We start from the raw sequence: 25484 nt of genomic DNA on the forward strand, positions 1-25484 counted from the left end.
GCTGTCATTGGAAGCTCTCAGACTGGATGAGACCAGCAAGGGAATAAATGAAAACAGGAAAGGGATGGGGTCCAAGTATGCCAAGCCCTGGGGTACTTCAATGCTTGGGCATTTGAGAACATGAAGAGGATTGATCAAAGGAGAACGAGAAGAAACGGCCTGTGAAGAGGATGAAAATCACCAGAGTGTGTTATCTTGGGAACTAAATGAAAAGCGTTTCATCCAGGAGAGGGGATAATCTGTAACAATTGTATAGCTTGGTAGGTCAAGTACATAGAGGGTTAGGAAAGCCCATTTTAGCAATGTGGAGACTATGCTGATATTGATAAGAGATGTTTCAGTCAACAGATAGGGAACAAAAACCTACTTAGAGTGGACTTAGTTCACTAGGACTTCGGAGACACCTGCTTTGCAGGGCTGGATCACCACTTTCCATATTTCCCTACTTTAAGTTAATATTCCCCTTCCTGCGTTAAAGTGTTAGAAATGGCAAGTTGATTGCATTCCACTTTCTCCTAGCCACAGAAAATTACATCACGGCTCCAAACCTGAAAATTGCTCTGTGGTGTTTTGCTAAGTGAATGCGCCATTTACCAACATCTCAGTTAAAATAGATCTCTCCAGCCTCCACCATCATGAAAAAACCAAAGCAAACATATAAACCCTTTTGTGGAGGCCCCCCGGGCTGCTATTTTTGTCATGTCGTCTTCAATTGGTTGAAAGGTCACGTGAAAGATAGCACAAGCGATCGATTTTCTAAGCCGCTTTACATACATTTAAAGCACATCTAATTTTTCTCTCTGGACCAGATAGAAACATTAGCAGAGCAGAGCATCACTCATTGTTGCCATGGCTATAGCTTCAAGCCCTTATAGAGGATTTTTGTTTTACATTACATATTTCTTACCATAGCAACAGCAGAGTTGGTTTAAAACACAACTTGCTAGAAAAAAATTATCTATAATATTTCTGTGTATTTTCTATGGTGTGTCTTGTTAATATGGATTACACTTTTGATGACTCTCCTGCTTTTTTTTTTTTTTTTGAAATGTAATGTCTCTTGGGATACATGTGAGAAAAATCGAGGCTGCTCCTTGCTTCCAGGAATAGAAAACTCACAGATACATTTGAATGCATCTTATCTTCAGAGCTTTTGTTGAGGATAGTTGAGTGACTTTGGGTCCAGATTCAAAGTATATGTTTTGAAAATTGAATCAGAGTGATTATTCATCTTCAAGTAATTAAAAATCATGTCTGTCCTTTTTACATTGCAATATGGGTTTCTTTTTTATTTAAAGATTACAGATCTATTTTTTTTTTTGTTTACTTTATTTCTTCTGAACAAGTCTTTTTTTCACATTCATAACCCACTGGGAGAGTATAAAAATAGAAAGTTTTTAGAATAAATTGGAACCAGGGGACCGATACTATTGAAAATAACAGACTTGAATGAAAGGGGCTTTTTCCTCTCTTCCCCCAGTACAATCTCTTCTTTTGGGGAAAATGCATGGTTACAGGGACTGCAGTATTACAAGGAAATACATTTTGGTGAGAGAGAAACAGAACCTCTTGGTTCCAAACATAGTTATTCATTAGGCCATTTATTCATCTGGCTCTAGGCTCTGGGAATTACTCCTAGCACAGAACTCCCTTTGAAATCTCTTAACTCCCTAGGGGTTCAGAGATAGCTGAGAAACTACCCCTGTGAATTTGGCTTATACATGGGAAACAAAGAACTTCATGGTTGAGGGTAACAGAGGAGAGGCGTGTGGGAAGGGCAAATGTAGCTAGCTTCCTTTGCTTGCAACAGGAGCTTCTTTCAATGTGAAGCTCATGCCAGCACAGATCAGGCACTCTACCAAAAAGATACAATAATTTAGTAATACAGTCTGCCCAGGCAGCTTAGCAGCTGGAAATGAGGGAGCCTTGGGATTTGCTATAAATGGTGGGGAAATTGGCTGATAGCCTCTCTCTTACATCAAGCAAAGGGAGCAAGAGCAAAGATTAGAAACGTTTGAAATCAGAGTCAAGCAGAATGGTCTGCTCTGGTCCAGATGCTGCCAGAACTCCAGCCTTCTGTGGCTTCTACATTAAATCTGAGCTTGGCGGAGTATAGGGCTAATAGACCAGGAAACAACAGAGCTTACCTGGATGCATTTTCAGAAAGGCAGCTGCTGATTTTAAGCTGTTTAGTGGAGAGAATATTACTATATGCTTCATCCAACGTCATTCAGCATCTACAAACAGCAACTGTCTTTAGGCTGATTGTGAAGTTAGAATAAATACCCAGAGGTCACTGCTGATCCCTGGAAGAGGCCCAGTGGGTACTTTTCAAACTCCAGTGATATTCAGTAGGACACCCCAGGGGAGGTGCACTGCACTGAGGCTGGAGGACCTTCTGGGGTAAGCCATCAACACCAAGCCTTGTCATGTATTAGAGACATGCAAACTGTGGACTCGCTGGGTTTGTATCTCCTACTGGCTCTTCTATTTGTTAGCTGTGTGATTCCTCATCAGCGCAAATGTCATAATAACACCTGCCTCAGAGGCTGATGTGAGGATTAAATGAGATAGGACGACCTTGAACAAAGAAGGCGCACAAGAAGTGTTGGTTTCTCTAACTGCGGGATTCTTAGCCTTTGTAATTCTCTTCCAAGGCATTAGAGTTTATTTAAATTATTTTTACACACATTGGGAAACTTCAGTTGATGTTTGACCTTGAGGAATTCAGGGAATGCCCGTCCTATCTAGTTGCCTCTGTGGTGGTGATTTGTGTGACTCATGCTCTTAATCTCAACACATAGGTGAGTTGGAAAGACAGACTAGCCACGAGCTCCAGGACTGGGAAAAGCAGATAAATAAACTATAATAAGGTTCATATATAAGTTGATATTATACATTACAAAAACCCAGCTAGATAATATTTCTCCCTGATATTTCTAATAAGACTAGGGTGACCAGATTTTAACATTTGTAAAGCAGGACAACATGGCAGGGGGGTGGGGGCAGGGCAGGGGCGGGGCGGGGGCAGGGCAGGGCCTGACAACAATGCAAACTTTGATAAGCAGTTCTCGACAATCACTTCTCAGCAATTATTTGTTATTATTACAGTTTAACATTATAAAATTAACAAAAATAAGATAAAACTCATATTCTGGCGAAATAGCCACATGGCAGCTGAAAACTGTATATTCCCTTCCTGTTCTCCCACCTATTCGTACATTCTTTCCAAAAATCGGGACTTTTTAAAAACTCAGCGGGATGGGGGACAAATTGTTAAACGGGACTGTCCCGCCAAAAGCGGGACGTCTGGTCACCCTAAATAAGACCCAGCACCCTCCTAAAAGCTCGTTGAGAAATATTGACGGTATACATTAGGAACGTTTATCTCCCTGTTATCTTTAGTCAAATGAAGTTGATATCGGATTTCTATAGAAAGCACACTCTGTGATTACTTTCTAGGTACCCTCTTTTTTCACTAAATATCATAGAGTAATTGACACTCTAAAAAATTACTGAAGCAGTTTTAGGGTTAAGATGGTGGACTAGAAGCTGCCAGTGTGTACTGCTGTCAAGGAGGGGCAGCTGGCTGTCCACCTGGGGATAGGCCTTCTTGGAAGAGCTTTATGAGTCACCAAAGAAGTGATGACAGGGAACATTCAGAGTGAAGGGGAAGGTGGGAGGATGAGCCATTCTGCAGGATCAGAAGATGTCTGGGGGAAGGACAGGAGGAGAGGGCCCTAGGGCTCCACGCTCTCCTCATTCCCTCACAGGCACTGCAGCCTGAGCTATGAGGGGGTCCCCGCTGCCACCACAGACCTCTAGACTGATCTGGGAGCCTCGGGGCTGAGGGGAAATGTTGGAGCCTCCGGAGTGGAGCCATGGGCCCCACTACAGTGCTAGAGTCTTGGGGTAGAGACTTGGAGTCTGTGTGGCAACATGTCTCCAGGAGTAGGAGCAGAAGGGGCCTGGTGGCTTCTGTTCCTGGGTTATTGCAACTAATGCCATTCTGACCTCTCAGGTCCAGGGCACCAGGTGCTATAGCCACCTCCACGTCATCCCTGCTGGGCCAGTCATGGAGTGTGCAAAGATCACTAAGCTAACCTCACCAGTTAAAAGGAAGAGATGGTGAGGTACAAAGAAAACAAGATCTATCTTTATGTTCCTTATAATAAATACATCTATACCTAAGGGTGCACACAAAAAATAAAAAGGTGAAAGCAGTTACACCTGAGAAATATTAGTGAAAGGAACCCTGGGGTAGCTACCGACATATTACCTTCAGGCCAAATAGACTTTAACACTGAAGGCATCACTAAGGATATGGAGGATCATTATGAAACAGTACCAGTTTCAGTTAACCAGGAAAATATAAAAACTGTAAATATGCATGCATTGAAAGTATATGTAATAAACACCATGTGATATGCATATATGTAACAGAATTTTACAGAAAAAATCATGAGTCAACTAAAACTGACATCTCATGCCAGGCCACTCCATAGGTGAACAATCCCCTCTTCTGGACGCAATTACCGAAGCAGTTTTAGGGTTTAGATGGTGGACTAGGAGCGGATTCCTTCTTCCCCCTGTGTTCTGACACCCTGTGCTGACCCTTGACAGGGATATCCTCCTTGCTTCGCTCCTTTCTGACTCTGGCCAGCCCATTCCCCCTGCATGGGTTCTCCTCTCACCCCACCCTGCCTCTCTGACTTACCATGTTGGGTGACTCCCCCATGTGGACTCCTCCTAACGTGCCACCCTGGGTTGTCCCAAATATGGACTCTACTATTACACTCCTGCAGCTCTGATTCCCTCCTCTAGACCTCTGCAGACCCTCTGCCCACTTCAGTGTGAACACTATCTCTCTCTTCCCCAGCCAATGACATCAGGACTGAATTGCTCACAAAGTGACAGGATTAGAAGAAAGGGCAGGGCCAGCCATCTCACGTCTGAACTGCTTTCCTTAGCATTTGGCTTATTCTTTCAGAGCTTCAACTGTTCTTTTTTAATTTCTTTCAACTAGTTTTGAAATTTGAGGTCACACTTTTCAAATTCTTTGAGGCCTTTTCTTGGTCCAGTTTTACTAACTATTAGATATTAATTTCCATCTCTTTTTCTTGCAACAGCTTTAAATGGGGTCCTATCTGAATCCTATTTTGTGGCCCATGTTTAATGAGAAGGGACACCCTTGACTAGTAGAAAGAGGTTCTCTTGTGAAGGTGAGGATGAGCCACAGTAATTTTCCTTACTTAGAGGCTGAAGGACTCTCTCCCTCATCGTTACTATGCAGTGTTAAGAAACATGGGTCCTTCTCCGCTCAGTTCATCAGGGCTTTCCTGCTGCTACCTGTGCACCTTGCCTTCGCAAGCAATGCTCTCACATCTGAACACTGTACTCTCCCGTCCCATCTCTCTCCACTGTACAACAGCCATGCATGCCAACCCCTGGCCCAATGTATGAAGTGTTTTTCTTCCTCACATCTCAGGTGTTTTTACCCTGTTCCATTTGCATTCTGCTCCCAAAAGCCTTTCTCTGGAGTAAATCTCTAGCCTACTAGAAGTAGGTACATATTGGATATTGCTGAGATTCCCAAGAGCCTATGCTACTTCTTCCTGTTGTCTTTCTTGTAGGATTTTTTTTTTCAAGGTCTGCTGGTTTTTCTCTTATTCTATTGCCCAGCATCTTGCTTTAGTTAAGGTAGGACCTTCTCATTTTGGGAATCGGTATCTAATGACCATGACTGGTTGCGTGACTTGTAGTCTCCATCAAATTCCCCTTTGACGGAGTTCTGGATTCTGTGGCTATGACATTATTTGGCTGTTCCCACTCATTTTCCAACACTGTGGAGATTCCTTGATACTTAGCACTCTTGAAGATACTACCTACAGGTTTTTTTTTTCTTTCACAATTGTGCCTATTTTATTCTTTTACCATCTCATGTATTGTTTTTATGATGCAATTTGGGGGTGATTAATTTGAAAAGAGCACCATGCCATTGTCATGTTCTTGCCATCGGAAATACCAGGTGATCTTTGGACATCAGATCATGCCAGCCCTACCCCTACCTTCATCTCCGGTTTGATCACCAACCATTACACCCATCCCTCCCCACTCTGCTAAAGACACACTGGTTTCCCATTGTTCATAATGGCCTCGGGGCCTTTTCATCTCTCTTCCTTCCACCTAGCAATAATCTTCCCTCAAAACTTTGAATGCTCAATCCTATATCCGTGCAACATCAGCTCCTCAGGAAGACACTCCCTAATGCCCTTGAGGCATCTTCCCTTCCTCCCTGTCTCATTACTTGGCTTTATTTTCTTCATAGAACATCCCATTATCAGAAATTATTCTATTTTATTATTTGCATGTGACTGTCTCTTCTGCTAAAATGTAAGCACCATGAAAACAGAACATTGCCTTTGGCACTGCTGAAATTTTGCCACCTGGTATATGGGAAGTGTTTTATACATACTTGTGAAATGATTTTACCATTTCTACTAATATTGACAACAGCACTAGAATCCCTGAAAATGGAGTAAATTTTGGTTTCCTAAAGCAGATGCAGTGACCCAATAGACAAAAATTATGATCTATAATGAAAAGTCATTTGTTTTCAATAATTGGTCTTCATTCTGACGTGAAATGTTGAGTTTTGTTGTTATTTAGGTGTTTATATAGGTAGTGACAATCAGGCAAAGAGGGATAAAAAGAGACTGAACTGCTTACTCCTGGGATATGTACTCTGACATTTCTTTGAAATGCTAATGATGTTCTTAATAGCTATCAGATAGAAATTCACACCTATTTAGTTCTGTACCTTGGCATGAAATATTTGCTTATCAAAAGAGAAGTGTGAAATTAAATTAGACAAGTTATGAAAATAATTTAATCTATATATTTTGCCTCAGTTTTATCTAAAGGAACAGTAAGAAAACACAAAAACTCTTTTCCAAAGTATACTTTGTAAAAATGTACAAGTTGAAAAAAAAGAGTACACCCCACATGATTACCGTGTCAAAACAATTTTTATAGAGTGTCTGATAGGCTCAGTATTACTACAGTTCTTTGTAAAAATGAAATCCTCAAGACTAAAGATTACTGTCAAAATAATAATATTTTGTGTGTTCTATGAAATTGAAATTTTTCTAACAGCTTTGGTTCTTGCTGTGGTCCAAATATTTATGTCCCCCCAAATTCATATGTTGAACTCCTACATCCCAATCACCCAAGATGATAGTATTAGGAAGGGGGACTTTGAGAGGTCCTTAGGTCCTGAAGGCAGAGACAGTGTGACCCCAGAGAGCTCCTTCACCCTTCCCATCACGTGAGGACATAAGCAAAGTGGCACCATTTATGAACCATAAAATTAGCCCTCTCTTGATACTGAATCTGCTGGTGTCTGGATTCTCACTTCTCTGTCTCTAGAACTATGAGAAATAAACTATTCATTCTAAGCCACCCAGTTTTATGTATCTTACCATATCCGCCTGGTTGGACTAATCCACAGAAAAAAATTCCTCTTCTTTATAAGCCAGTTTTACGATCAAATCAGCCTGATTGGACTAATATATTTCTATTATTTCATTAATTTTAACAACGCTTTGAGGTAGATTGTATTATTATCCTTATTTTCCAGATGTGGAAATACACACAGGGCCAGAATTCATTTTGAAAAATATATTAATTAATTCTTTAAAACTTGGGATATAGATTAAATTAGTTGTGTATTGTCATGTATCAAAACATCTCAAACACCATGACTTATGATATCGGCTGTTAATTTAGCACATGATTCTGGGAGGTGTTTCCTTCTGTTTTTGAAATTTCAGATTAATACCAGAGTATAAATGTTTAGGTTACATTGTTTTCATTTCTAAGGTAAAGTTCAAATTGTAGTTGAGCCCTTCAACCTGGGGGTGTGCTGTTTACCCCTACATGGTGCACATTAGGTGAGAACTCGCCAATTCCCCGCCTTCCTTCCCTTTCCCTCCCTCCTCCTTCCCCTTGCTGGAATGTACAGGTGTTTTACAGGTGTTTGGTGTGGGCCTGTGATTGTTTATATATTGCTTTCATATTAGTATTGAATACTTTGGATACTTGTTTTTCCATTCTTATGATACTTTATTAAGAAAAATGTGTTTCAGCTCTACACAAAAGAAACAAAATCATTTTACCACAGGGATATTTGCACTAGAATGTTTATTGCAGCTTAATTCACAGTTGCCAAGAGGTGGGTGTTTTCTTTTGGTTCTGGCCAGCCTCAGCTCATCTTCACTCTGCTTGCTACTTACTGCACCTGTGCTCAGTTGGCTAATTGGCCCAGGGTGTGTTGGTCCTGGAAAGACTCACATGTGTGGAAGTTGGCTGGCTGTTGGTTGGGTTGGTGGGTCTTTTTATTCCCTGTTTTGTTTATTTGTTTGTTTTTATTTTTATGTTTTGATATCTTAGGAGCCTCGCTGACCCCAAGGGCCTGTCCCTCACAGGGCTAAGGCCTAGAGATAGTGAACTACTCACCTGGGAGCGTGCTTTTCATACACAAAACAACCTGTCCTTACCCCAGTCCCCCAGACACCTCCTTTATCTAGCTCTCCCAAGCTAGGCCACTATTCATTCACCTGCCCTAGTGACCCCAGGGCCAGGAGCCCAATAAGTAGATTCAGGCCCTACACCCCAGCTCTGCTGAAATTTTTCAAACTAGCCAGTCCTAAAACTGCTTGTTCCTGCTTTGCTTATTCCTTACCATGGAAATTACCATAAAGGCTCTTTACTCACAATTTCCTCACTCCACCTGCCTCCTGACTGAGGCTGGAGCTCCCGTGTACCCCACCCCCACCCCACTGTGGCCTTCCCCTGCTCTTTTTGTTTGTTTGTTTGTTTGCTACATTTTATTGAATATATTTCATTTCAGATTCTTACAGTTCTCATTTTGTAGTTTCCTCCCTCTTTGTGACCATTTTTTAGCCATAGAGATTTCTAGTATTGCCCAGGAAATCTAATTTCAGTACCTTTATCCTTTTATTTTGTAAATTTTTTTTAAAGATTAGGATAAATATGTACGATTATTTTTTTCAAAGATTATGTGCAAAGGTTAAACATGGAACTGTTAATATACTTAATCACTATAAAGTCATGTCATTTATAATTATAATTCCTACTCTTAGATCAATGAGTCTCCAGTCTGTCTTTTCAAAGGCAATTATCTCCTGATCTATTGCTTTCACCACACCTGAAAAATAATACAACCTGCATTATACTTATTTATTTGTTTGTTTGTTTATTTGAGACCGAGTCTTTGTTGCCCTGAGTAGAGTGCTGTGGCTCACAGCAACCTCAAACTCTTGGGCTCAAGGGATCCTCTTGCCTCAGCCTCCCAAGTAGCTTGGACTATAGGCGCCCACCACAATGCCTGGCTATTTTTAGAGATGGGGTCTCACTCTTGCTCAGACTGGTCTTCAGGTCCTGAGCTCAAGCAATTCACCTGCCTTAGCCTCCCAGAGTGCTAAGATTACAGGCAGAGCCACCTTGCCAGCTTACAAAAACATTTTAAAACAGCTGGGAAATATGCCATTTCATCATCCAGCAGGCCAGTGTGGCTTGTTCCCATGGTGGTGAGGTTCCAAGAGCAAGAAAAGAACAAGGATAAAGAGCAAGTGCTTCTCAATCTTGACTTGTCCCAGGTTTGCTTCCATCCGATTGAGCAGCACAAGGCACATGGCCATGCTGGGAATCAGGGTGGGAGGACTGGACGCCAGGAGGGTTGTGTCTACAGGGAGCCGTTGCTGTAATTAATCCACCTCACGGATTTTTCAGGAAGTTTTTGTATCAACTATCTTCCTTGATGTGAGTAATCTTTAGATCTTGGCCACTGATCTCTTCTAGGCCTTTTAGCTAAGATCCAGTGTAGAATTTGGCCACTGAAATCAGCAAGCAATATTTGTCTTTTCTCCACTCTTGGCAAATGTTGCCAACTATCCCAATACTAAAAACTCTTTTTCAAAAAACTCAGCTTTATAAGCTAATAAGTAAGTTGTTTTACTTAGAGAAGTGACTATTTGTGACTAGAGGATTTGGACAATAGAAAGCGTTTAGGGATTGTAATAAATAGTCATTTTCAAACCAGTGAGAGGATGGTAACCTAACGATAATATTCACTGAACACTTTGAATAATATTACGCCCCTAAAATTCTCATTATTCTAGATAAGGAAAATGGTCAGAAACCCTTTGACTAAGATTTACCTAGATGTATCTTTTTCCTACAATAGGCTGGCACTTTTCGGTTGCTTTCTTTAGAACTTTCAAAATAAAATTTTGAACTTTCTTGTTTCAGAATTCTCTCTTCCTACTATATCACTCACCATTACTGCTGCAGTGTACCAACCTGCTTATGTTGGAAAGTACTTTTGAGGATCCAAGTACCCTAGGAAGCTAAAAGAGAGAATAAGGGGCTGGGTGTGGAGGCTCATGCCTTTAATCATAGCACTCTGGGAGGCTGAGGCAGGTGGATTGCATGAGCTCAGGAGCTTAAGACCAGCCTGAGCAAGAGCAAGACCCCATCTCTAAAAGCAAGAAGATAGGTTGAGCCCAAGAGTTTGGGGTTACTGTGAGCTATGATGCTACGGCACTGTACCCAGGGCGACAAAGTGAGACTCTGTCTCAAAACAGAACAAACAAAAAAAGATGAAATAAATTGGAGCGGAATGCCAGACCTTATTCCTTATTTTCTCTTAATATTAGCTTATCTCCAAGAAGAAAACAGAGAAAAACAAATAATTCTGATGCTTCTAGTCTACTTTTCCCAAATTCTAGGAATAGTCATCAACACAAAAAATATGTCCCTTCCCCACAAAGACCCTGCATGCTTATCCTCAGGGTAAACCCAACCCCAGATTATTTTTTAATCCTAATAGTAATATTAATGCACATATTTTCCAGGCCAATGTGTAAGAATCTGATATACTTTAATCCGAACCTCAACTTAATCATTTACTAGGTGGGGAAATGTCAGCAATTTAAGTCCTCTAAGTGTTAATTTTGACTTCTAAAAAATGGATATAGTAAGTGATAAGTTCTAGTCTCAAGAGAAATTTCAGAGCTACACTTTCCCACCATCCATTCAGTATTCTACCCCAAGAAGGACTTTTGTTGTGACAGGAAGACAACATGGCGTCATCAGGATGTAGCACAACCACTTTATAGAGAGATGGAGCCTTGAGTATGATAGTACTTACTGGGTGAAACTGTCGTGCTTTTGTGTTGGTATCTCTTAGATCTCTCTCCCTGTCATTTTTCTTTCTTCCATCTCAGGATGATGGCATGATAGGTCTGGGCAGGGGGATATCATCTCTTGGAAAAGGCCAAGTAAGAACCAGGGTGAGATCTGGGGGTACCTGAAGCTGGGAATACCTTGCTTTTACCGACTCCCTGGAGACAGAGCCCTGTAGAGATCAGGGGCTAATCTATACTACAAAGTGTAGATTTGTCTGTAGCATCCTCTGGGAAAATGTCTGATGAGACTTATTATGGTTGCCATTTTTTATGTATGAGAATTCAAATTTCTGTCCATATCACTTTCCATCTGAAAGTCATCATTATTCTTAATAATCAAAATCATTGCAGGATTGTTATGAGGATCAAATGAGATAATATTAATATAATTCCCAATTCAATGACTAGTAAACAGTACATACTCATTATATGTTACTTGTTAATTTCTAAAAATACTATTGTTTGATGTTTATGATAGTAATTAACCTCTCTAAAGTATGAATCAGCAAATCAACCTTGAACTTTTTGTGATTATATACCACACTGGTTATACTTCTTCACAAGAGTAATTTAGCTTTTGAGCTTGGCAAATATTTAGCTATCTGTAGGAGTTAAAATGGCCACTGAAAAAAGAAAACTTGCTGCCTTTGCAAAATTCTTTGGCCAGGTTTATACACAGTATAATTTTCAAAATATTAAGTCATATAAAAGCATGGTACATTTTAAATCTCAGAGAAAATGTATGTTTTATCTTAGGGAAACAAAACTCCTAAAGCAATAAAAATGATCATTCTTTGGTTTCCTTTCTGCATTACATTTCCAAAGATGTGAAGAAATTAGAAAATAACTAATGCTATCTCAAAGAAGAAAGAAAAAGATAGCTTTGTGTTAATAGCTCAACATCAGTTTCCTGTAAAAAGAGTCTGACTTCTTAATGATATTGTGGATCGCATTGTTTGCCTGTGTCGAGCCTGAGCAAATCCTTTTTGTCTAAATCATATAATCTCTGTAGATTTATTACTAATTTTATATTTAAAGTAATACCATCAGGAGTATGAAACTTAAATTACTTCTAATTGTACCTCTTTTCAAGACTTTGTGTTTAATTTATTTGTGGGGTGGGGGCAGGGGATGTCTGTATATGATCTTGATACTTGTTTGACGTCCTACTAAGGATAATTCATTCATTTACTGAGGGTTTGAAAGTGAGGGTTCCACCTCAAAAAAATCCATTTCTGTTCCTTCACTAAAAAAATACACCCTGTGTTCAAAATTATTTATACAAATAATACAAATTTATACAAAATTAATTATACAAATAATTAATACACAATGCATACCATGCATACCTTTGAAATGAACCCTCAGTTTTATCAGGAAGGTTTGATTTTCACCCACGCATACACTCACTTTATACATAGCACTGAAGGCTCATGGGTATTTCACAAAGTGAAGGCATTGCTATGTAGCCACAAATCAAATATCTGGCTATCGCATGAGTTTGTAAGGACACTTCTATCATATCCTGGCTTCCAGAGTCCTTTATAAACATGCATCCTGACAACCTTTCCTCCCTTTTGCAGATGACCTCGCTCAACAGGAGGACAGTGATCCCCCCAAAGAATATGATCCTGGGCAATTTGCGGGCCTCCTTCATGGATCCTCTCCAGCCTGTGAATCCCCTGAAAATCCCTTTCATCTCTATGGGAAAAGAGAAAAATGTGAAGAAGAACAAAACGAAATCAGTTTGGCAAGCAGTCCTCTGCCCTTCAAGAAGTCTCCAGTAGAAAATAAGTCTGAACCCTTGGTAAAGAAAATTAAACCCAAAGTGGTCAGTAGGACAATTTTTCATAAAAGAACCAACCAATTGGAAAACCATACCATTGTTGGCACCAGATCAACCAGGAGTGGATCCCGGAATGGGGACCAGTGGGTTATGAACACAGGAGGATTTGTGGAGCGAGCCTGTACTCTGGGGAGAATAAGGTCATTGCCTAAGGCCTTGATCGACATGCATTTATCAAAAAATGTCTCTAAATCTGATTCCGATCTCATTGCCTACCCTTCCAATGAGAAAACCTCAAGAGTTAACTGGAGTGAAGCTTCAACGGCTGAACACAGTTCTAAAGGGAATTCTGAAAGAACACCATCCTTCACATCCGAATGGGAAGAAGTAAGCTTTGTTCTTTTTGCTGGTCTTTATAGAAGGCTTTGGAGTCAAGAGAGGTTTGGGAGAAGGATATTTAGCCTTTTAGAGGGAAAAAAATAAACACACACAGCTCCAACTGGAATGGAAAGGTTCTATGGGTAATACATGGTAATTTCACAGCAAGTATAAAAACAACAGTTCCCCACGTGGATTAATCTATTGTTTCCATAGAAATGGATGTCAAGCAGAAGTAATAACTAGCTATGAGGCATGAGAGAATGTTCACATCTTGTCCTAGCAAGCACTGTAGCTGACAGATTGAGAAAAAGCTTGGTATTTTGCTCTGTGTCATTTGCTATTTGCTAAACTCTTTGTTAGCTCGTCTCCTTTCTTTTAAGTATCTTATATTTTCAGAAGAGCTCCTTAGAATCTTAACCTTAATGGTAAACAGCGTGGTCCTGGCTCTTCTCCAAGCACCATACAATAAACACTCACCACTTGGTATTCCCGTATGTAACTGTCAGGGAAGCATTAAAGAGAAATAAAAAGTTTGGGGGTCAAGTAACACCACTTTAAATTCTACGTAAAGACAAAGTTTAATTTTATAGCATTATTCAGAAAGGAAGATTCCTCATAAGGTTGTGAAATATTATCCTTTGTCCCTAAGGAGGATTACATCATAAAATAATAAAGTTTCTTGGCTTTTTCTTGAATTTCTGCAAAGAATGGGCTATAATTCCTCTTGGTATATTATTCCAGTTCATTACATTTTGTCTTCAAAAGACTCTACCAGCTGGATTAGGTTTTGATTTATTTGTTTGTTTTTTGAGATGTAGTCTCACTCTGTTGCCCCAGGATAGAGTTCCCTGGTATCAGCCTAGCAACCTCAGACTCCTGGGTTAAAGTGATCTTCCTGCCTTAGCTTCCAAGTAGCTGGGACTACAGGTGCCCACCATGATTTCCAGCTAATTCTTTCTATTTTTACTAGGGACAGCATCTGGCTCTTCCTCAGACTCGTTTCAAACTCCTGAGCTCAAAGGATCCTCCCACCACCACCTCCCTGAGTGCTAGGATTACAGGTGTAAGCCACCACACCCGGCCTGGATTAGGTTTTAAAGCACAAGAGGTCACCCTAGTATTCTGAGAACTAGAAATGCATATGGTTCTGAAAGGCACATTCTGAATTAAGCTATTTGGGAAAATCTCTTAATATCTCTGCATTTGTTTCAGGGTCAGGAAAGTGGAATATTTAAGTAATGCACATGGTCCTTTCTGGAATCTGCCATCATATTTATTTACGTTGCTAAACTTAGAAAAGGAATTAAACCATGAATGGCTGTAGCTTAGACAGTCATATCTTCCTATAAATTCCATACTAGTACATAGATGGGTAGCTTTGTCAAGTATATCATTCCTTATGTTTTTTAATTCTGTGAATAACGTCTGAAATCCTTTTTTGGAGGCAAGATTAGTTAAAATTTAACTTTTCTCTTAGAACTATGTCTGTGCCTAGATTCTCGTGCATGGATGCCACTAGTCACCTTGTATCTGGCCAAATTGTTTAAGTAGAACTCATCTCCAGTGGTTGCACCCTCAGCCTGAAACCCACTCTTTACCAGTCAGGTGGGAAGCCTGCTCTCCAGCAGCAGCAGGAGGATGCCAGATGGCATATACTTTGTCACCTGACCTTGTCCTGAGACCCTTCTGATTTAAAGAACACATAGTTCCTAGATTCTACCACCCCATCCAAATACAAAAGAAATACAAAGAAAAGTCAAGCTACTTTTGAAAGTTTAAGAGAAGGGATCGTAATTTAAATTAAAAAGAAAAAAACAGTCCAAAAGATTTTTGCTCCCTTTAAGTCCTTCCCTATCACTCTCTTAATTGTGGAATTGCTGTGGTCACAACAGCAAGAATATGGACTATTCTGGCATTTGAAAGTCATTTTAAAATGCAACATTCGAAGTCAGTGTAATAACCCACCTACATGATTTTTGTTTCTCACAGATTGACAAAATTATGAGTTCCATTGATGTTGGGATCAACAGTGAACTTAAAGAGATGAATGGTGAAATCACAAGTAAGAAAACCTTCCTCTACCTTACAGTGAATAAATGTGCTTAAGAGATAGCCAATAATGATAGGAATCTTTAGATGATTTTATATTTTGTCATAATAATAGGGACTACAAATTATTTCCTTCTACTCTGAGTCCTGACAACAATGATCTGTAAGCATATCAATTAGAAGAATATTGATGCAGCAAATTGAGCGATTTTTATCTCATGCTATTTTATTGTGCCACTTAATAGGATATTAATGAAGTTTCAGCTTTATGTACAGCTCAGTATGACACATTTCAAAGTGTTGTAGAATTGGATGACTTAATATACTATGATTTCTCATTCAGTGAAAAAGTCCATTCATCTAACCAAAGAGATTACCAACTTCTGCTAAGTTGTAAGCTCCAGTTGGGCAAAAACTGTGTGTTAATCTCCTTCAGGTATCCCATGGTACCTAGCAGAGTGTCCTACAAATAGTTGGTTTGGTAGTTATTAATATATTACCATTACTCAGAGTTATTTTCTTCTCTCTGACTAAAGCTCAGAGGGAAAGCTCTTATCAGTTTCTGGTCTACTCAGTTTTTTTCTTGTTGGAGTCTTGTAGTGGGTCCAGGGACATTTGATTATTTCATGAGTGACACAGGGTCTACCAGAAGCTCCAACAGCTGGACCTACAGTATAACCACTTCAGGTAAAGCAGGTGCAGTCGATGTGTGGATTCCATGACAAACACACACACCCCTCAACCCAAAAGGTCTGGTTGTTTTCATGTTTTCAGTTGACATATTTGAAAAATTAAGAAAGGGCCCTGGATCTCACCATCCTTGCCATTTTCTTTTGAGGCAAAACCAAATTAACTACCTGCATCATTACGACTGCTAACATGAGGTAGTGTTCCTCAAAATGTGGCCCACTGACCATCTGCATCAGAATCACTTCCAGCAAGGGTGAAAAATGACGATTCCTGGGCCCTGTGCTACATACTAATCAGCATTTCCAGGGGTGAACCCCAATAATTCTCCTTTAAAACAAGGGCTCCAAGTGACCACAACGTGGCAATTTTTTTTTTAGCAGGTTCCAGCTGGGTTCAAACCCACCAGCCCCAGTGCATGTGACCAGCACCCTAACCACTGAGCTACGGGCAGCAAGAGCCAGAATAAATCTTACAAATGCCACTCAGTCGAAGTTCCCTTTTAGGGCCTTTTAGGGACAAATCTGCCCATAATTTCCCTTTAATTCTCTCTACCTCTGACGTGGCCATCCTGCCTGCTGCCTGTATTTATCATTTTTCTACAATGATAACAAAAATGCAAGTGGAGACTCAGTCCTGAAAGAATCACTATTATTAACAAAGACTGGCTCTGTGTGTGCCTTAAGTTTTTCCCCTTAATTACACACTGATTATGTACTAAGTGAGTGACTGACCATGACACGTAGCATGCCAATCAGCAATTAGGCCAGTTGTAAATTATGGTTTCTCTGCAGCCCTTTCCCTCTCAAGGGTAGATTTAACTCTACAGTCACTCAACAAGCCCACGAAGGTGGCATTCCGCAAATGATATTTTGGGTATGGAGGATGGTTGGGAAATCACACAGTGACATAAAAAGTCAGACAGACACAAATACAGATCTGAGCTCTGCAAGGGATTACTGATTGCTTAATCTTAGGCAACTTGGTTTCCCCAACTGGCGGAAGTAGAGATACTGGGATAAGGTCATTGTAGAGAGTGCAATGGCGTATATGAACAAGTCGGACACGTGGGACATGTATTAAATTTTGCCCTTGCCTTCCCTCTGTCCTCCCATGAGGGAGACGTTGCATTCAACACTGTGCTCTACCAAGATAAATACACAGAAGCCTTTTCTCTATGAGCTTTGTGATGTCAGCTATTTTCACAGGCTTAATGTTAAATTTGGCGTGTTTCTTGGAATTTTTTGTGACATCCATTGTAATACAGATTGTAACAAACCAACCAGTTAACTGGTACCAGAGAAGAGCAGTTACTAAAAGAGAGCACGGAATGTCAGGTACCCTGGCAAAGAAAAGAGAAAAATGTGTATGTGATCTAAGTGCTGTGTGACGAAGTCTGAGTATTCTCTTTTTGTGTGACAGTGGGGAAGGGACGTGTCATGAAATTAATGGGAGGTAAATTACACTTGATCTTAGCCAAAAGGCCAAGAAGCCACAATGGGAGGTAAATTTAGAATGAATGAGAGGAAAGGCTACTTTGCCTAGCGTGTGGGGTTTACCTCCAAGGTTGCTTTGTAAGGCCCGTAACTCAGGTGCTCTGCCTGGCTTCAACAGGGCTACGTAGTTCTATGAGCATCTGTGAGGTCTGTTGCTTAAAACCGTAAAGCATCTCAGAAGCTGATTGGGGGAAGAAAATCATAAGCAATAAAGATGAAGGACCAAGGATCAGTATTACATTATGAACGCTCTTGCTCATTTTGTTTTAGTGATTTTGTTTGCCCTTCTCCACCTGCACATTCTCTATGTCAGGTTTTTTTGTTTTTGTTTTTGTTTTTTTTAATTGAGACAGAGTCTCACTTTGCCACCCTCGATAGAGTGCCATGGCGTTATAGCTCATAGCAACCTCAAACTCTCAGGCTCAAGGGATTCTTTGGCCTCAGCCTCCCTAGTAGCTGGGATTACAGTCCCTAGTAGCTGAGACTACAGATGCCTGCCACAAGCGCTGGCTAATTTCTTTTTGTTTAGCAGGCCCAGGCCGGGTTTGAACCTGCCAGCCCCAGACCATGTGGTTGGTGCCCTAACCACTGAGCTACAGGCACCCAGCCTGGTGTCAGGTATTTTACAAATGAAATATTTATTGAACCAGGAAAAGATTTGGGACCCTCTCATTTTCACTTCTGAATGGTCTCTATGAATTTATCTGACAGTTTCACTCATAGAAATCAGTTTCCTCTCTTTTTTCTTATAATTTCCTCAGCAATTACATAGTAGTTTGAAACTTATCCAGCAACCTCAGCTGTCCAGAACTAAGATAAAAATAAAATTAAATGAAATTTACTGAATTTATTTTAGCTCAGTCGCCTCAGCTCTCACTCAGAACACATCAAGGCGTAATTTTCAGAAAGACCACTTCTGGTTTCCCACTTGAAATGAGATTCAAAAGCCAAACAAATCAGTGTTGACAGTAGGATTCAACTATATTGAATACCTCATGTGTAGAATTCCTCTCCTTCACTGATGCTGGACCTGTGACATGATAGGTTGTCACGCATTCCCAGGTTTGCATTTTTTAGAGTTCTTTCAGAGGACAGATGTTGACATTAGATGGGACTGATTTCAAATCCCACTTTTGTAGTTTCTGATCTCTCTGATGGCAACTTCCTTATCTGAAAATTCCGATTTTAGAAGATTTGCATATACCTAACTAAATATCTTGGGGATGGGACCCAAGTGTAAACACCAAATTCGTTCATGTTTCATATACACCTTATATACATAGCCTAAAGGTAATTTTATGTAACATTTTTAATCATTTTGTGCATGAAACACAGTTTTGACTGTTTTGAGGTCCTGTGCTACATGAGGGCAGGTGTGACCTTATCTCACGCCATCATATGGAGCTCACAAATTTTGGATTTGGGAACATTTCGAATTTTGGATTTGCAGATAGGAATGCTCAACTTTATGGCCTGGAACATCACAGGTGATTAATCAATATACATCCTCCTCCCTTCTTATACAAGGACACATGACTTGTTTTTCTAATTAGCATGGATGTGACACAGGAAGATATACAGGAAATCTTGCTTATCTTTTTGATCACTGAGGACTGCAGTTGAGGTATAACTACGCATTTTACCTATTCTATGTTGCTTGAAGAATCATTTGGCAGTCCTATTTCATGTTTCGTTTACCTTCTTTTTTGCTTTTTCTTAAGAGACTGTGTCTCACTCTTTTGCTTAGGCTGGAGTACAGTGGCCCAGTCATAGCTCACTGTAGCCGTAAGCTCCTGGACTCAAGGGATGCTCCTGCCTCAGCCTCTCAAGTAACTAAAACTACATGCACACCACCATACCTAGCTAATTTCTATTTATTTATTTATTGTAGAGACAGGCTCTCACTATGTTGCTCAGACTGGCCTTGAACTCTTGGCCTCAGCTAATCCTCTCTTCAGCCTCCCAAAGTGCTGAGATTACAGGTGTGAGCCACCACACCCATCCTGAAGTTTTATTTCTTAACCATCGTCATTGTAGCACAAGGAAGTGCTTTCAAGTTAGGCAATGTACCATGTCCACCAGAACTGCTTCACATTCTCATATAGTCTAAGAGTCAAGTGGATGGTGTCCTTGATGGGACTCAAGGTCCCTAGGTAACGTGGCGGCAGGAATTGGCTCTGCAGGGCATGTTACCATTACACCACAGCAAACATGCAGAGTAATCAGGTGCCCAGACTTTATATTTTAGAGGGGTAGCAGGTAATCTTGTAAACTCTCTCCTGTTTCTAAACTGGTTTTAATAATCTCACATTTCACTAAACAGACTCCACGGTATATGGTATCAGACTCCAGGCATACGTAGTATCAGGTTGATCACAAGTGCATTACTATAAAAGTAAAATTTGGTTAAAATGTATTTTTAAGGCTAGAATTTTTTCCTTATACTTAAGGTTAAATTGTACTCAAAGAGAAATATGCTACAGCTGTATCTTTGAAAAACCTGCTTTTGTCAATATATGGATTCCCCCTAAATCAGTGTTTTTCAACATTTTTCATCTCACGGCACACTTGAGCCTGTAGTTAAACTTCCACGGCATGCTTAAATCATATTGATCCAAAAAAAGAGTTAAAGAAGAATGTACTTACTGTGCTTTCAACGTCTTTTAAAAATACTTTAATTAATGATCTTTAAATTTTTTCACAGCACACCTACGATCCTCTCACAGCACACGGGTGTGCCATGGTACACAGGTTAAAAATCACTGCTCTAAATTTTAGTTATGAATGAAAGCTATTAAAATGAATTCATAAAGAATTTCTGTCACAGAGTGAATAGTCTATGTGGGATAGGGAAAGTGTATTCATTAGGTCATTTGTTGGAAAACACATAGGTCTAAAAGCAGAAACTAACCTTAATCCCACAAATGGCACTCTAAGCTTTTGCTCCACTTCTTCCTAGAGTCCAAGGACTTAGAGCACAGTTCAGAGTCCCTGATAGCAATACAGACCCTCCACAGATGGTTTCTAGGCCTTAGGGAATTCACTAAGGCAGAGTGCACGTTCTCCGCCTCCCTGATCTAAGCTCCACCTCCTCCCCAGGTCTGCGGAAACCAGGCAGAGTTCAGATGGCCCTTTGTGGGTAGGAGGGTAGGTGTCTTCCCAGCCCCAGAAACTACCCTTCTGTGAGGACTTGGTGGCTTCCAAGCCTCGGATGTTTGCTCACACAGCTCTGGATCTGCAGCAGGAGGTACTTTGTCCCCAGTGAAGCTATTATCTGTCCTGCTACTGAAGTGGGACTATCATTCCTCACACTCTAGAGTAGCATTAAAAGATATCCTTACTATTAGAGAAATGAGAAAGGAGGAAGCTGAAATGTATTACTGGGTATCACTGTGAGCATTTTGCATGCAATTCTCAAAACCACTCAGTGAAGTGTTGTTATACCCATTTTATCATTGAAGAAAGGTTCAGAAAAATTAACTAACTTGTCGAAGTCAATTTCAAACCCAGATTTTTCTCTTCTTAAAGGCCGTACTCTCTTTTCAGTAAAACATGCTGCCTACATAGAACAACAGAAACTAGCCCACTGCTCCTTTCTCTTAGGTCCAAGCCCACTGACATGCACTAAGGGAGTGTTCACACGGAGAACCAACCACTTCCCCTTAGCACAGCCTACCCATCAGTATGGAGGCTTAGCTAAAACCCTCAGCCCTCCCAAAGCACAGGCCACATAGTCAGGTATGGAAAAGACCCACAACCCTGAATATATCCAGCCTCCAAAAAGTGGATGCACAAACTCTAACGATAACCTGGATTTCACTCATTTTCAGAAGAAGAATTTTCCTTGCCTTCAGTAATAATTCTTTTTTTCCATGAACCGTTAAATTGCATACAAAAGCTTCTGTGGAACGCTTTGCAACAGGCATATTTTATTTCTGATTTTTATTTCTTTTTACAGTACTATTTTGAATAGAACCAACTGGGGAAGGTGGGTAGTAGAATACATTAGCACACAAGCACACTATTTCATCTAAATCAGGAGAGGATTTATTTTTATTATTATTTTATATAACACTTCACTGAGTGACTATTCCTGATAGATTAAGGGATCTCTTAATAATAGAATACACATGTAAAAAATGTGAATTTCAGTAATTGTTAGGCTAGCATGAGTTAAGTAATTTTTATCAAGAGATCTGGTTTAATGAGGCAAACAATTGTCTTCTTAGCATAAGAGACGCTAACATTTATTTCGCACCGTACATTCCAAATAGTGTTTGAAAACCAAAATAACTTGCATAATATAAATTTTGATCATTCAAATATGGCTGAGATTTGCTAGTTTTAAAACTGGAGATAATGTTCCTCTGTGAAGTTAAGTTTCCCATAAGATAAAACAGCAGAATGTTATTTTGTGTTGTAATATTTGCTTATGCTGCATTACCAAATTAAAAATGGTACATTGTTTTCACTTCAATGAGAGGTTAGAGTAGTGAGCAAGGGCAACACCCATTAGTACTGGAATATTTTTCTGAATATCTCTGATATATGATCAACCAACCTCAAGTAACATGCACTTACATACATCCCAAGTCTATAAGCTCACTATTTCCAGAGATAACATATTCTATCTCTGGGAAGCTCAAATTCTTGAGAACTTATTTTGTTAAGTCAAAAATAAGTCAGCTAGTTTTGAATACTCCCTCTAACGATTACTAGCAGTGTCACCTTGAGCAAATCATTTTATCCGCTGAACCTCACATCTTCATATGGAAAACAGCTACAATAAGTAAGATCACCTTTCTTCAATATTATTGAGAAGCTCTAATTAATGAGAAAGTGGTTAATTCCTAGCACATAATAGATCTTAATAAATGACATCTCTCTTCTGGGAATTCTCTCTTCCTTTCCACTCATTTTTCCCTTAAAAGAAAAAAAATTCTTTTAGGGAATAATGGGACAAAGACCCATTATTTCTCATCTATGTATCTTTAGGATAGGGTGATGCTTATTTGATGAAATATGCACCTTGCACATCCACCATAAAACTGGAAAACAGTTACAAAAAGTCGTCTTTGTAGACGCTTGAAACTACTATTTGGGGCCAAGTGGGGTGGCTCCTGCATGTAAGTTCAACATTTTGCCAGACTGAGGTGGGAGGACGGCTCGAGGCTAGGAGCTTGAGACCAGCCAGAACAACATAGCGAGACTCTATCTCTATAAAAAATTAAAAATATTAGAAAAGCATGGTGGTGCACACCTGTAGTCCCAGCTACTTGGGAGGCTGAAGCAAAAATCATTTGAGCCCAGGAGTTGGAGGTTACAGTGAGCTATAATTGGACCACTGTACTCTGCCCTAGGAGACAGAACAAGATCCCATCTTTTAAAAATATATATACTAATTGGATGGGTTCCATATCAATATCAGTGCATTTTATAAAATCTACCATTAATGACCTCATACAAATTAGGAGTAATTTGAAAGACAGAAAGTAGCATTTCGTAAGTCATGGCTCACCATAATGATTGCTTTTAGACGTAAGTTTGCTAATTTGTTTTCCCAAAATATAATGAAGAATTGAGTGATAAATCTATGTCACTTATCCATGAAAAAAACTTTATACTGGCTGATTCCATGATATTTTGTCCCAATAACAAAGGGCCTTTCATCTATTAGTACTTTTGATATTCAAGTATAACCTTCCAGGGAAATAGAAAGTTAAATATTTTATAACTGAATATCACTTATAGGACTACATTGTAAGGAAACAACTGGGCAAAAGCAAAAAACACATATATGAAATTGATCATTTTAGCATTGTTTATTGCCATTTAAAAGTAGAATTAAACCAAATGACCACTAATAAAAAATGTATCAAATAAATTACAGCAATTCCTTATGATAAAGTGTAATTCAAAATGACATTGTATCTACATGTGTCACCATGGAAACATAGCCCTAATGTGTTACTAAATGAAAAAATCCCATTTTTTAAATATATATACATTCAGAATGATCTGGAAAAACCTATGCAAAAAGGTTAACAGTGGATATCTCTGGATAAGATTCTCAGTGATTTTTATTTTCTGCTTTCTCTTTTTTCTAAATTTTCTAAGCTTTTTACAGTGAACATATGTTGGGAGGTGCCTGTGGCTCAGTGGGTAGGGCGCTGGCCCCAGCCAAACTGCTACACTGAGCATATGTTACTATTATTTCATTGCTTAAACGATCTAATAAAAAATGTACATACCAATTTAGTAAACAAATAGAATGGTAAGCAAATAAAATATGTGTATGAAGACACATACATAGACACACGATAGCTTTTACATGTGAAAAGTAAGATTTTATGGCTATTAATGCTGATAATTAGATACATATTTAAATATTATTTATAAATACATAATTATTTTCTCAGCTTTCAGTTAAAATAGGTATGCTTCCGTGGTTTCAGAAAGGGGATTCTTTTGACTTTTTTCAATTTTTATTTTTGATGCCACTTCAAAACCTTTTAAGATAAATGTTTAAAATATTCAACCCCAACCAGAATGGCATTTTCTCTTGGCCATGTCCTTGTCTGTGTATATCTCCTAAGACCTCTTAGTCCTTGTCTGTATGCACGTTCGATTATTTGTGTTCTTAATGATTTTATAGGAAGAATTTTGCAGTCTTCATTTTTAGGTTATTTCACCAAATTCTTCTTTGCTTTATTTTTTTTCCTTACCCCTTTGATTTACCCGTGAATGTCTAATGTTAGCCTGCTGTATGTGCTTCCACTCTCTCTCCAATTTCATGCAATCACGTACCAAGTGATAGATGACAGATGGGTGATAGATCGATAGATGTTGTTTATATTCCAAGGATGTGAAATCATGCAAATACACTTCGTCTCCTCATGTAACAATAAATCATAGCTTTGCCTTATTTTTATAATCGGCAAATAACCCATGAAACAAAATTACATTCCTGGACTTTACCCTTGAGGAGGAAAAGAGCTCTGAGAACTGTTACTATTCCCACCTCCACACTCACTCACTGTGTGACTTAAAAAGCACACCCCGTGGTAAGCCTCAGCTTCCTCATTTGAAAATAAAAGGATAGGACTAGGTTGTTTCCACCTCTATAATTCTATGATGCCTACTTTTATCTTGTGTTTCATGAAGTTATACTTTGGCAGAGTGTCCTCCATTAAAGCTTTTCACATCTTAATTTCTTAAGGACAAATGACCAGTAAATCTCAAGTATGTGTATTTCAAATGAGGTTCTTCCAGGAAGGTTGCCAGATCATTATCTTACAATGCTTTCTTAATATATTAATATAATAAACGCTTAATCTAAGTGATATATGTCTGTAAGATAGACATTCTTTGTATTTGCATGCAAAAGTGACTTTCACTTAAGCATCTCCGCTCCCCTAATAAAACTTATGCTGACTGTAGAATACAATTGTACATTAGTGATGCAAATGGGAATAAGTGCAGAATTTTGGATACTATAGTTTACCCATCTCTTCACTCCACGATGCTTTTTAGAAGAGATTTCACGACAAAAGAAACATTAGCATACTTTCCATGAGGTTGCAAATCTTAACCAAATTCTCACAGTTGCCCATTTCTTCCCACTTGCTTGGCTCAACCAAGATCAGTCAGGTAGGTGTCTCTCCTCCCCATGGGCCCCTGGACTTTGGTTTGCTTTAAATCTGAGTGGGATTAACCACACCCCTGAACAATTCACTGGGAATCAGCTGGTCACAGAGGGAAGCATTTCCTGTTACACCTGATCATGACTGGGAATCAGCTAGTCACAGAGGGAAG

At 39.5% G+C, this 25484-nt stretch overlaps 1 protein-coding gene across 6 annotated transcripts in view; it reads left to right on the forward strand.

The window, feature by feature from the left end:
* The window catches only part of ANKS1B (ankyrin repeat and sterile alpha motif domain containing 1B), a 1028517-nt gene that overhangs the window by 540452 nt on the left and 462581 nt on the right, over positions 1-25484 (forward strand). For 5 of the 6 annotated variants that reach the window (XM_023509216.1, XM_023509217.1, XM_012801222.2 and 2 more), the window contains exons 13-14: positions 12854-13443; positions 15427-15499. In XM_023509216.1, the coding sequence (XP_023364984.1) occupies positions 12854-13443; positions 15427-15499 (663 nt within the window). The remainder of the gene's footprint in view (positions 1-12853; positions 13444-15426; positions 15500-25484) is intronic. The other variant, XM_012801223.2, reaches the window with a different exon arrangement.

This window comes from Otolemur garnettii, unplaced genomic scaffold (assembly GCF_000181295.1).
Source record: "Otolemur garnettii isolate 467f Iridium unplaced genomic scaffold, OtoGar3 scaffold00007, whole genome shotgun sequence".
Lineage (NCBI taxonomy): Eukaryota > Metazoa > Chordata > Mammalia > Primates > Galagidae > Otolemur > Otolemur garnettii.